This window comes from Melopsittacus undulatus, chromosome 8 (assembly GCF_012275295.1).
Source record: "Melopsittacus undulatus isolate bMelUnd1 chromosome 8, bMelUnd1.mat.Z, whole genome shotgun sequence".
Lineage (NCBI taxonomy): Eukaryota > Metazoa > Chordata > Aves > Psittaciformes > Psittaculidae > Melopsittacus > Melopsittacus undulatus.
Genome location: NC_047534.1, coordinates 36,028,127 through 36,041,015, shown reverse-complemented (window position 1 = coordinate 36,041,015; position 12,889 = coordinate 36,028,127). Strand labels below are relative to the sequence as shown.

Here is a 12,889-nt window from a genome sequence, read left to right as displayed (position 1 = left end):
TCTGGGAAGAAGACGAATGGATAACACAAAGTGATTTGAACACAACCCAGTGTTCCCTATATTCTGAGTACATGCAGAGCTACCAACCTCTCATATAAATATAGAAACAAAACACTGCTCTGCACTTATTTTTACCTACACTGTCATACCCTCTCCTCTAGCATTCTTTTTATGCAGGGAACCTGGAAATGGATTAGTGGAGAGCTTTTATGCATGAGTTATTTTAGTTGGAGTGAACACTACTCTGGGTTTATCTTGAAGAAGGGCCCATTCTGTCCTCTAGCTATTGCCATGGTGACAAAAATGGCCTGAGTCTAATAAGAATTAAGATGTCCTTCCTTGAAATTTGCCTGCAGTTTGAAGACAGGATGGCATTTTTTTCTGTCAGAATAGAGAGAGGCCTCAGCCTTAGCTTGTCTTTAGTGTTGTCTTTAATTAAGACCACTTGGGAAAAAATAAAAACTAACAGAGCAATATTCTTAAAAATACTTCTCAAGGTCACTGAAGTCAAACAGTTTGTCACTAATCTGGGGAAGGTATCAAACTGAAGCTTCACTAAGTTTTCAGACTCCACATTTTTTTCCATAAATGAGAAATTAACAGAAGGGTGAAGCTGCCCATTACATTTCTTTTTCGCTGATAATCAGAAGGCAGGTAGTTTCCTTGGTAGGTCTTCTTCACAGCTTTAGCGCTATTTTAGGTACATGTTTTGCTCACCTGAGTTTCTGTCTTGCCTCGCTCTGGTGTCTTGATGTTATTCTCACTCTTCTGCACTACAGTTCTGTTTTCAGATATGAACTTGTGTGACTCTAGGACAGGTCTGTCCACTGGGAAAGACAGGTTTTCAGGGCCAGGTAGTGGTGAAGCACCGAGTTCTTCAGGGGGACTGTATACCAACAAAGAAATAAAGAGTAGAGAAAGGATTAAGCATTACATGGTTTTAGTACCTAGAAAGATCAAAATAAAATTAATGCACTGTAAACAGACAGACAGCTGTGTCACTGAATAAGCACGAAGTACAGTTTAGCTGTCTGATGGCATATTTTAGCTGAAAGAATGAAAACAAATTCCACTCTTTCAACAGAATCTCAGCAACGGGTTCTTCTTTCTAACCAGTTAGTATCAGTGCAATTTGCTGCTTGTCTTTTTTGCTTCCTTTAGCAGAGATCTAAATATGTTTGGAAATTCCACTACAAAAAGATAGCAAAGGACCATATACCCTGCTGTTCAGACCTTCTGTGCTAGGAAAAGTGCAGATACCTATCAGCTCCACTAACACCTGTAACAGCAATCCCAAACAAATTCTTCTTTCTCTCATTGCTACCAAAGCATTAGTCAAGCAACCCCACACAGAATTACAGAGAAATCTTGATTGTTCCTAGAAGGATTAAATAACTTTCAAAATGAAGAAATATTTTTTGTCACTAGTTGGGAAATGTTAGCAGTGAAAAATGTTTTGCATTTTACCACAGTCTAAAAAACAAATACTGAAATAATTTTCTCCATAAGCATCACTGTAACTATCATTCACTGGTCTTTACTGTATATAAAAAATTGATGCCTAATAGCAACATACTTACCTGGCAGTGTAGCATAATCAAGTTTTATAAACAGATTTTTCTCCTCCTTTATACAAGAATTAAATTAATTGCTTTAGAGAGGAGTGATAATTTTTTTCCCCATTTCAGTCTCACTGAAGCCTGATTTGGAGAACACATGTGAGATGCAAGAGAGTTGCTGGGTCTTTACACAACTAGGAAGGAATCTCATCCTTTGTATGTTTGTAGTGCTTATCTCGTATAATCACTCCCTTCAGTTTCTACACCTAAATATCAACAATAATCTCAGAGCAAGGAAGGAAAAACTGCAGGGGAAAGTCACAACATGACCTCCAATGCTCACTATTAACCACTGTGACCAATGGAAATACAGTAATTAATTTAAATGTTGACTAAAAGCACATAGAACTGATCTGAAAGAATTGGAATGATGATATCAGCTACCATTTTGAGTAATCCCAACATTTTTTTTGTGGGATTTGCAACTCAGTGGGACTTGGGTAGAATGACTTTCAGTGAACTCACTGCAGGTCTTGTGTGGAAAGCATTCACAATTAATTTCCAATGAGTTTATCACAGAGGAGCTTCTTAAAACCAGTACTAAATATTTGCAATTGGTGACACGAGACTGAGCATAAAAAATGGCCCAGAGAGAGAGAGAGGACATAAGGAATGAGGGAAATAAGACACAAGCATGTTATATTTTATAATGCAACTGGTCATTAGATTGTCAACATGGTAATCATAGTTAAGCTACATAACAATGTGCAGCAGCTCCCATTTATGCTCTCCCTTTTTAATGGAAAAATCATGACATGGTGTCTGCATTAGTTACTCAAAGGACATCATCAAGCAATGTCCACAGCCTGGCATACTATTCAGAGATCATAAACTCATTGGAAACAGAAACTCACAAAGTCTTTTTGTGGGTATGGAAGTACGCCTCCTCCACTGCCTCCAGAGCCCTCCTCTGAGACTCCTTTCTTCTGCAGCGCTCTTGAAACAGGTTATTTCTGATGGTGCGGAGAAAGTGCTTTGCATTCGCCTTTGCTGACATCTATTGGAATGAGGAATAATAAAGAAGGAAGCGAATTGTCAAACAGGCACTACCCAGAAGTGGACACAGTCCAAGGCAAAGACAAGACGTAAGAAAGCAAAGGTCCATCTTTTCAACAATTGAAGAGGCTCATGGCTACTGCCTGAGCCCTGGGAGGGGAGCTGAGGTGGATGATAATGCAGGACCACAGGCAAAAATGCCTCCAATTCTGTTAAGTAAGCAAAACACTCTGCCTGGGCCAAAATGAGGCAGCCTGGAAATGCCTAATCCAGTATTCTGGTAGCTACAGTGATTAAGCGCATAGTCACAACAGTAATTCTGCCTGACTAGTATCAAAGTTCCCTCTTGATCAATAGGCAGAAGTACTTTTATACTTGTATGAAGTGTTAATAGGTACAGCCTTCTGTGCCTCATGTCCAGCTCTCATACAGTATAGTAAAACACACACTTCCATTTGTCACAGCAGTGTCAGGCTCAGGTACAACAACTAAGCTCAGCAGCTGTATTATAGGAGGACACAAACCAGTTCTGCCCCAGGAAGTGACTGCTGTATAACATGGGGTGAGCCCTGACAGACTGAACAGGGAAACACAAAGAGAACAAACAGCATGTCTCCTAGAAATTTCCCAACATGGTAATAACATTACCACAAGGTGTCAGCATGGAAAGGAAAAATGATGCTGGTATTTCAAATCCCCATTCAGTAGCCCACTCCCTGGTAAAGACAGTGTGAAAACTTACGCAGCCAAGGACAGCATCAGCTAAAAGTGGAAGGTTTGGGAAAAGTGGTTTACCACTGATTCTTCTATGTCCCACACAAAGAAGATAAAAATGTTATCTGTCGTAGTGGACAAGTAGCTTATCTTTTTAATTTTGGTGTAGAATTTTGAAAAAAAAATATATTTACACGGTTAATATTAGAGTAAGGCTTCATAATGGAAATCTAAGTTCAGTGATCCAGTTGCAATATTGCAGCAATAATATGGGAAAGCTCAATGTCAGACAGTATAGGAGAGGGAAGGGATTTCATTTTGAAACAAAACTTATCTTCCAAACACAAATTCACAGTGTTGAACTTCGCCACCAGTGCGACGATAGTACAAGTTGCCCCTGCAGCAGAGCCCAAATATGTGACGTGAACTTAGCTGGGCCCATGCCGCCTCTTTGTGCTGCACCCCTGACAGAGACAAATGAGTCCAAATAGCTTGCAATAAAGTGAAAAAGCTCTGAAATAAAGGACATTTCATGCAGGATTTTGTCCAACTTTAAGATTAATCTATTTCTGAATGAGTCCACATTGGGATTGAGAAGAAGAAGCACTGAGGCACACTGAGTGCCCTTTCCTCAGGTTTAAGGGTAATATGTGAATAGCAGACTTGCCATAAAACTCCTTAGGAAGAGGACTTGCACTATGACATTTCATGGCTCTATTCAGAACTAAACACTCCGTCTAAAGTTAGAAGCCCCCTTTTTTCCTTTTCCTGACTCACTAATATACCATGCTCATTATGGGTAATACACACAGGATTTCATAATTAACGTACTTCAAGAATCTACTGCCTACTTGCCTACATGAAAAACCTGAATAGGGAAATGAATCAGTACAATGGGACTCCACCTGCACACAGTGTTCCATAACAGGATGTGACCTCTTATGTGGATTGCTGAGACGACCAGTGAAAAAGCAGACTTGGCAAAGGTCAAAATTTAGGCACTTCAGACAGCGATACCTGTAAGGGAAAACAGAAGGATTAAGTTACTTCCCCAGAAGTAAGAATTTGGTGTAAGTGAGCTTGATTACTGGAAATGCAGATCCCTGGCTTCAGAAATGCAGAGAAGCACCTCTGTTAGAACAGCAACTTTCTTTTTCATTCTCTGAATTCATGAGTTATTTTGTCCTGTTTTTCTCCAGAACCCACTAATGATATTGGTATTATTTATTTCTGCATCAAAATTCAGTTCAAGGAAGAAACAGTTTTTCTGGCACAGTTCCTGAGAATGCAGTTGTATCTTCATATGATTCTGAGGCCTCAACTTACCTCTATTTGCTGCTCTCATGGAACTGTAATATCATTACATTGTTGACATAGGATTTGCAACTTTGAAAAAAAAAAACCCAAAACTGCAAAAAAACGAAACCTGCAGGCTTGCTATTAGTGAGAAGAGAGGAACACTAGAATTATTTTCTGAACATTCTGGTCAGTATGTAATGGATAGTGTTCTTTTTATACCATTAGTCCATTTTGTACCATTACTTAGATCAGTAAGATGCTAAGATGGGTAACTTAACTAGCCAGTTGATGCACCTGATTATGGGATAAAGAACTAAGAAATGAGATACACAGCTTTAATTTCCTTTACCACTGAACTAACAGTTTACTTTCAGTAAATCTCCATAATCATGTCTGCCTGTGTGCTAAAAAGAAGCAGGACGCAGGCTTGAGCACTAGGCTGTGATGGTTCTTTCTTTCCCTATCTTGTTATATTAGATTATGTCCAAAGATTTTTGCTTAATACAGCAGTTAGAGCCTGTAAGATATGCAAACAGTGGTAAGAACTATGTATGTGGATGCTATAGACTGCAGTAATTACTCACACACCTGAGGCCTCTAATGGGGAAAATTTTGCAGACTTTACATCTGGCTTGGTGCAAAACCATTGCTGTGGCTGATAATCTGTAACATGTAGGGAGCCACAGGAGAACAGCAGGCTCCGATCTTAGCCAAGACACGAATTTTTCTTCAACAATTGCTGAATTCAGAACCTGGAAAAAATATGTGTCTCAAGTTCAGCCATTTACATCAAAAGAACTGGTTTCTCGTCTATAATTCTTAATAAAAGCTGATATTGGACTCTGCTAGCATAGATTTTCATGTAAAATGTTACTGGGTTCCAAAAGGCTTGCAATAGATGCAAGTCTTCAGTAGTCTTACTGAGGACCTTTTCTATAGCTATAAATCCTCCTATACTGTGAGACTGACAATCAGTCCTGCCCCTTAGAAGTAGATACTGGTGCATGTTATATGGTGATACGCTTGCAATTTTAATCAAGCAGCAACATTGACAATCATTTCACAGGACATCATAATTTCACTCACCCCATGGAAACAGCTGCGAGTTGCAATTTCCACACAAGACAGAGTGCAGCCTTCTCCCACAATGGCTGGTATCTGCATCAAGAAGAAAGGCTCAAAAACACCTCAATAAAAAGCAGATGTTCCCATCATGCTCTGCTGAGATGGTGACAGCACACAGATGGTGAAGTATCTATAGAAATGCCATTTTACACACTGTTCTGAAAAATCCTGTTCATACTCATACCATCAGCATGCAATTTCATAGTTAAGTATGTGTCAGAATTATTTACTTCCAGCTCCCTTACTGAAATGGATCAACATGCTATGTTGCTATAGTAGAATACTGAAGGACACTGGGTTTTAACCACAGGGGTCATTTTCAGATCTCATTTTCAGCACCAGTTCAGCTGGAAATACATGTATGCTAAGGCATTTTTCTGCAATTGCAAGCTATTCTAGTGAGTTCAAACATCTGAAGTTTAGAGTCACTTTAGGAACAGCTGTATGCAGCTGTTCCCAGGATATGTAAGCTCCAAAAAAAATGAATGTACAGAGGCACTGATGCAAGTGGTGACACTGGCTGAGAAAAACTGTAGAATTTGATTCTTTTGTCTCCTTCTCATGATAGCTCCCTACGTCTGCAGAGCGCCCTACTGACTTTAGTCTGATAATGTAACTGGATATAAAGCCATGTATTTTTTTTCTCCTAGATTAGGATACTCCTTCAAGATCTGTTATGTAACAGCACTGCCATAGCATTACCTGATTCAAGTCTGTTAGTAGGCTTCTCAGGGCACTACGGGTGATCAAGGCCATCTTCCCATCAGGGACAGCATAAAACTGGAAGAAAGCTGAAAACAACCAGGAAAGAAACTGAAATCCTGGCAGAACCTGAAGTGTCTTCTAGCTACTCATTCTCAAACTATCTACATGATGACTGCAGTCTACCAAATAAACCCCTCAAAGAAGTTCCCCTTAATGTCTATCTAACAGGCATTCAGTGACTGCTGTGACAATAATTTCTTCCTACAGGCAGGGAAAAGAGAAAAAAGCAAGGATATTATGACAATTCCTTGTTCCTGGCAGTTAAGACAGGTAAGGATGAAGGAAAAATTTTCATGGCTGTAAGAAAAATATTTAAATTTGTTTATATGAGATAGGTCCTATTTAAATTGTGAATTGTTAATTCCAGTTGTTATTTGGAAGGAACTACACAATATGCAGTGGAGGAGTATGAGGCCAATACACCACTTGTGGCCCATTTGATCTCCATTTTGAGCATTTAGTCCAAGCAGAAATCTTTGTGCTGCACATTGCATTGGGCTACATTTATCTGATTTACTCAGTCTTTTAAAGCATTTTTGTCTAATGTTAAAAAGCTTCCTGGATCAAATATATAAAACTGCTTTCTAATTCAATGACATTTGAAATTAAGGACTTTCAGGGTTTTTTCTGCTAGGAAAAAAGTACTTGCCCTTCATTTTTAAGCCCTACTTATCTTAAACTTTACTATGAATTGTTCTGATCTTTATTCATCTTTATGCAAAGATAACTAAGGATATTGACAAAAAAGTATTCTCCTGCATCAGCCTTTCTCTAAGCAGTCAACATAGTTTATTCTTTGTATGGCAGAGCTGTATTCTATTTTAAAGTAAAAAAATCACAATAGAGATTTTTATCAATGTTCAGTATTTCGGGCAGTGTATAAAATCATACATTTCTCACCTCTGTATTTAGCCAGTAGAGTGTCTCTTGAAAGGGCAATTAGGGCAGCTGCAGCAGATCTAGCTTTGATATAACCTGTTCCAGATCTAGGAAAATAAAATAAGATACATTACAATCACTGAGAATGTAAAAACTGAAACCTCTTAAGAAAAAAATATTGCTACGTTGGAAGAAAACTTCACGACTCCTCTCCTTTTATATGTACACAACTGATGTCACATTTTAGTGATATTTTATGTCTAGGACCCTTTGTCACTGAACGTAACTAGAGTTATCTGTTCAAGATGACATGCAATCATAAAACAAAAAGAAAGCATCTCCTTCAAAGGCCTCATGTTTCAAGTAAAATATCATTTTCATTTACAAACATGTCCTAAAAAAAAATCTGCTCTTCATTTGTGGAAAGCCTTCTGAAATATGAAAGAGAAAGCAGGATTATAATCCTGGTTTTGTATTATACTATCAGGCAGCCCCAGATCTTCACTGAGCCACTCTTGGGCTGATGCTCTTTAATTTCACTTCAACTCAATTTTATCAAAAGGATATATGCATGAGCAAGAATTCAGTTTTGAGTATCTGACCACAAAGAATGTAGCTTAATTTAGAACCCAAGTTTGTGACATAGGCACCTAATGGAAATTTTTTTTTATATGTCAAAACAAAGCAGACATGAATTGAAATCCTGGAATTCTATATTTAAGATATTCAAAATACCATTACAGAAAATTGTCTTCAAGCATCTTCAGGCAAATTGTGTTTTTCCAGAGCATATTGCATAAAGCTACAATACACTTCCTAGAGTATGGGCTGCATGGGAAATTGTTGGTCAAAATCTTATAGATTTTGAATGTATATATTGAGTTTTGCCATAATTTTCATAGGAAAAATGTCCAAGATTAAAATTAAAGTACACAAACACAGCTCCTCATGATGGTTTATGGAATTTTACTAAGTAAGACACCACAAAAATGGGGAAAAGTCCTTATGTGCTCTTGCCACTACTTTCCAGTGTTTACAGTGGACAACCACACTCTACAGAGATGCCCCGATTAGAAGAAAATTATAATAAGCTTTTTCTAGCCTACATACATGGCAAGAAACTTGTAATTTATTTTAAAGTAATTATAGCAATAGTAAAATTGCAGACTGTCCTAAGAAACCAGAAAAAAGACCAAGATCGTCCTGTTAAGAAGATTCTTTCAATCATTTCCGTACAGTGCACACAAATTACAACATACTCTTATGTCTCTAGCTTTGTTTCATAATACACCAGTTTATTCTTAATTGATTTTTTAAGTACAAAAAAAACCCCCATAACATAGGACCATAAGCAGTAGTGATCATATTAATGACCAGTGATTGAAGAAAAAGTCCTGCAGACCTCTTACATCTCACTTTCTGTAAGAAACTTTGCTCTGATGTAGAATGGAATAAATTTCACCGGTGGTGAATAAATCATAAAATTAAGTTAGCCTTTGCTTTTTAGATAGGTCACAACCCAACCCACATTTGGTCGATTAATTCATTGTTCACAAACAATACATGAGGTAAGTATACTCTGTGAGCTGCTTTCTTAATATTCGCAGAAACTATTTGTTCTTCACAGGGGTTAAATGATCAGCTTAGTTAGGAGACTGTACTTTTATTTCATAATTAGATGATGCACTTTTTAAGCTGGAGAAAAATAATGAAAAGTGACTAGCAAATTCTTGACCTTTCTATGGGTACTGTAATTCAAAGGCAAATATACATTCTTTCTTCAGGACCATATGAAAAAATCTTGGCAGCCAAAAGAAGAGCTACTCCCTGTAAAACTGTTCACAGAAAAAGTTAGCATGGACTGGCAGAAATCTGGGCTTCTAGATAATTTTGGAATCATTTGACCACTTTCTCTGATAAAGCTTTGTGCCTCATATTGCTATAGCTCACCTACTCCTGTTGTGTATACCAAGAAAAACATTACCAAAATGTAAAAGTTTGATACTAAAATGGTATGAGAATAATAGAAACAGACCTAGCCTAGCAATACTTCGTGATGGATTTACATCTGTGCTTCCTCTCACCTGTCATACATGGCAGCTAGCAGGCTCAATGTGAAATCAGCGGCTTTTGCATCTACCTGGCCTGGTTTTTCTAACCTTGCCCTTTGGAACAGTTCTGTCAGCATTCCAGAGATCTGCTGCACTTTCAGAGAAATCTGCTTTTCCCTCTGTCTCTGTTCACTTGACAGGGTGTGCTGAATCAGAGAAACATCAATCAAATCCACTGTGGAAAAATTAAGTGAGAAATGAATGAGAATCCCTGCCTTTTCATAAATGGAAGCTCAACTATTTTTTTATTAGAAGTGTTTAGTTAAGACAAGTCTGTTAGATAAAGTCTAAAACAACATGCAGTATTTAAAAAGAAATAATCTGGGAAAGGTATTGCTGTCTATAGATGTAGCAAAACTTGTGAGGCTACAAATATAGAACAGCTGAACTAAAATTCCCTGGATCTGATTTTGGGATAGATAAAACAGGAATAAAATAGCACAATTAACTGCAACCAAATTATAGAGGGTAATAGCATGATTAACTGCATCCAAGTTATAGACCTATCTTTAATTCTATGTATAGATAGATATTTCATAGACTCCAGAAGAAGCAGAGAACCTAGAATATATCCTATGAACTTTCCAACACAGATGGGAAAATATCAGTGTGAAATGCTGGTGAATCTCGATCTGGAAAACAACGTCCAATTTTGGTCACCAGTATTCAAGGAGGAGCAGAGTAACTGGGACAGATGCTATGCGTGCTTAGAGGAGACATGGAGGAGTAGGAAACAGAGCTAGTATAAAGCTGTGTGAATTGGCACCAGGCAGACTTACCACATCAGGCTGAGATCAGACTGAATACATTTATGGAAGAGAATGGCCAAATGCAAAAATATGGCCAAGACCAACAGACTAGTCATCTTTTCTGGGCAACCCTGGTCTCGTGAAACCTTACTTGGAGTTCTGTGTGCAGTTCTGGTGTCCTCAACATAAAAAGGACATGAAACTGTTGGAGCAAATCCAGAGGAAGCCATGAGGATAATAAAGGGGTGCAAACACCTCTCATATGAAGACAGACTGAGAAAGCTGGGGCTGCTCAGCCTAGAAAAGAGAAGCCTGCAATGGAGACCTCATGGCAGCCTTCCAGTATCTGAAGGGGGCCTACAGGAACGGTGGTGAGGGACTATTCATCAGGGACTGTAGTGATAGGACAAGGGGTAATGGGTTAAAACTTAAACAGGAGAGGTTTAGACTAGATATGAGGAAGAAATTCTTTACTGAATTTCTTCAGTGGTGAGGCACTGGAATGGGTTGCCCAGGGAAGTTGTGAATGCTCCATCCCTGGCTGTGTTCAAGGCCAGGTTGGACAGAGTCTTAGGTGACACGGTTCAGTGTGAGGTGCCCCTCTTCATGGTAGGGGGGGCTAGAACTGGATGATTTTAGGGTCCTTTTCAACCCAAACCATTCTGATTCTATGAAGACATCACTTACAGTGTTGTGCATTTTCAGCAACAGACCGCTTCAGGTGGAAAATTCTAGAATTCCATGCATTTTAGCTCAATATGGAATTTACACCCAGTAGCTAGTTGACAGGGAGAATGAGTGTGGGTTTTGTGTTCTATTACATTTAATTTTTTCTCATTAATACTTATAGTATTAATAATTATTCATGTCAATGCATTTTTTATGATCCATAATCATTTCCAATAAATCGACTCATAGGAAACACATGAGAATATGACATTTAACAAGAATAAGAATATACAGATAATGATTCATAATTGCCAGTGATGTCTACATAGCAGTGTTGCAGATTGTAATAATAATTTGATTCTCTCATGCCTTTAGAATTTTACTAATGTATTTCCACTGACATTCAAAAGGGGGGAAAACATCAATTTGAAGTACTATCGAGCTCTTAAGTGCTTGTAATACATTCCGAGAATCTCAGGTGGAAAATGAAAGAGAAAAGTAACATAATAACTCATGGTGACAGCAGTATAAGTTTTGTTACAGATTCTTCTCACTGTCAAAGCACAAAGATTCTCTTCAGCTACTAACACTGGCATAGACTTTGTACTGAGCTTAGTTTTAGGGCTGTTCTGTAGATGGAGCTCTGAACATCATTGAAAGCCTCTGTGAAAGAAAATAAACACACATTACAATGGTGGTTTGTCAAAAAACAAAACAACACAAATTATTTAAATAAAAATCAAAAGAACCAAATATGCACTTGATTAGATAACTTCGTGGGGAAAGTGGTCTTATTACCAGTGACATGATGGGTTGTAAAAATAGTATTTAACTTAGCACAGAATCATAGAGTAGTTAGGGTTGGAAAGGACCTTAAGATCATCTAGTTCCAACCCCCCTGCCATGGGCAGAAGCACCGCACACTAAACCATGTCACCCAAGGCTCTGTCCACCCTGGCCTTGAACACTGCCAGGGATGGAGCATTCACAGCCTCCCTGGGCAACCCATTCCAGTGCCTCACCACCCTAACAGTAAAGAACTTTCTCATATCCAGTCTAAACCTCCTCTGTTTAAATTTTAACCTATTATCCCTTGTTCTATCACTACAGTCCCTAATGAATAGTCCCTCACCACCATTCTTGTAGGCCCCTGCCAGGTACTGGAAGGCTGCTATGAGGTCTCCATGCAGCCTTCTCTTCTCCAGGCTGAACAGCCCCAACTTGCTCAGCCTGTCTTCATATGGGAGGTGCTCCAGTCCCCTGATCATCCTTGTGGCCCTTCTCTGGACTTGCTCTAACAGTTCCATGTCCTTCTTATGTTGAGGACACCAGAACTGCACACAATACTCCAAGTGAAGTCTCATGAGAGCAAAGTAGAGGGGCAGGATCACCTCCTCCGACCTGCTGCTCACGCTCCTTTTGATGCAGCCCAAGATACGGTTGGTTTTCTGGGGCTGCAAGCACACACTGAAGCCAACTCACATTAAGTTTCTTATCGACCAACATGCCCAACTCTTTCTCTGCAGAGCTCTCTGAATCTCTTCTCTGCCCAACCTGTAGCTGTGCCTGGGCACACCTATAGAGCACACCTGCTTCTTTGTGAATCAAGTCTATCCATGGACCAGAAAAAAGTATATGCACAGTGCATACTTTAAGCCAAGATCAAAATGAAATTATATTTCTTCAGCCAACACTGTTTCTTGATCAGAGATGCTCTTCTACAAGGAACAGTTTGTCAGTCTGCACAGCAGGGTTATTGTTTTGAAAGCCTATGTTTGCTGCATTAAACAAATTTTCTGTCAAAATTAACATCTGGGGCTCTCACAGAAGAAAAACAATTTACCAGAGCAACTGGCTTTTGACATCTCTGCTTAGTAATCTCACCCAAACTGCTTGACTAAATCCCATACCATTCCATGATTTCAGCTCATTTCTGTCACATCACTGAAGTATGTTTTCCAGA

The 12,889-nt window shown here is 38.8% G+C and overlaps 1 protein-coding gene across 1 annotated transcript in view; it reads right to left on the bottom strand.

The window, feature by feature from the left end:
• The window catches only part of DYTN (dystrotelin), a 60,952-nt gene that overhangs the window by 46,499 nt on the left and 1,564 nt on the right, over positions 1–12,889 (bottom strand). Inside the window, exons 2-10 of the mRNA XM_005144654.3 lie at positions 11,515–11,589; positions 9,482–9,683; positions 7,419–7,504; positions 6,456–6,544; positions 5,715–5,786; positions 5,217–5,380; positions 4,235–4,346; positions 2,474–2,616; positions 718–886 (exon numbers count right to left, since the gene is read on the bottom strand). Coding sequence (XP_005144711.2) covers positions 718–886; positions 2,474–2,616; positions 4,235–4,346; positions 5,217–5,380; positions 5,715–5,786; positions 6,456–6,544; positions 7,419–7,504; positions 9,482–9,683; positions 11,515–11,589 — 1,112 coding nt within the window. The remainder of the gene's footprint in view (positions 1–717; positions 887–2,473; positions 2,617–4,234; positions 4,347–5,216; positions 5,381–5,714; positions 5,787–6,455; positions 6,545–7,418; positions 7,505–9,481; positions 9,684–11,514; positions 11,590–12,889) is intronic.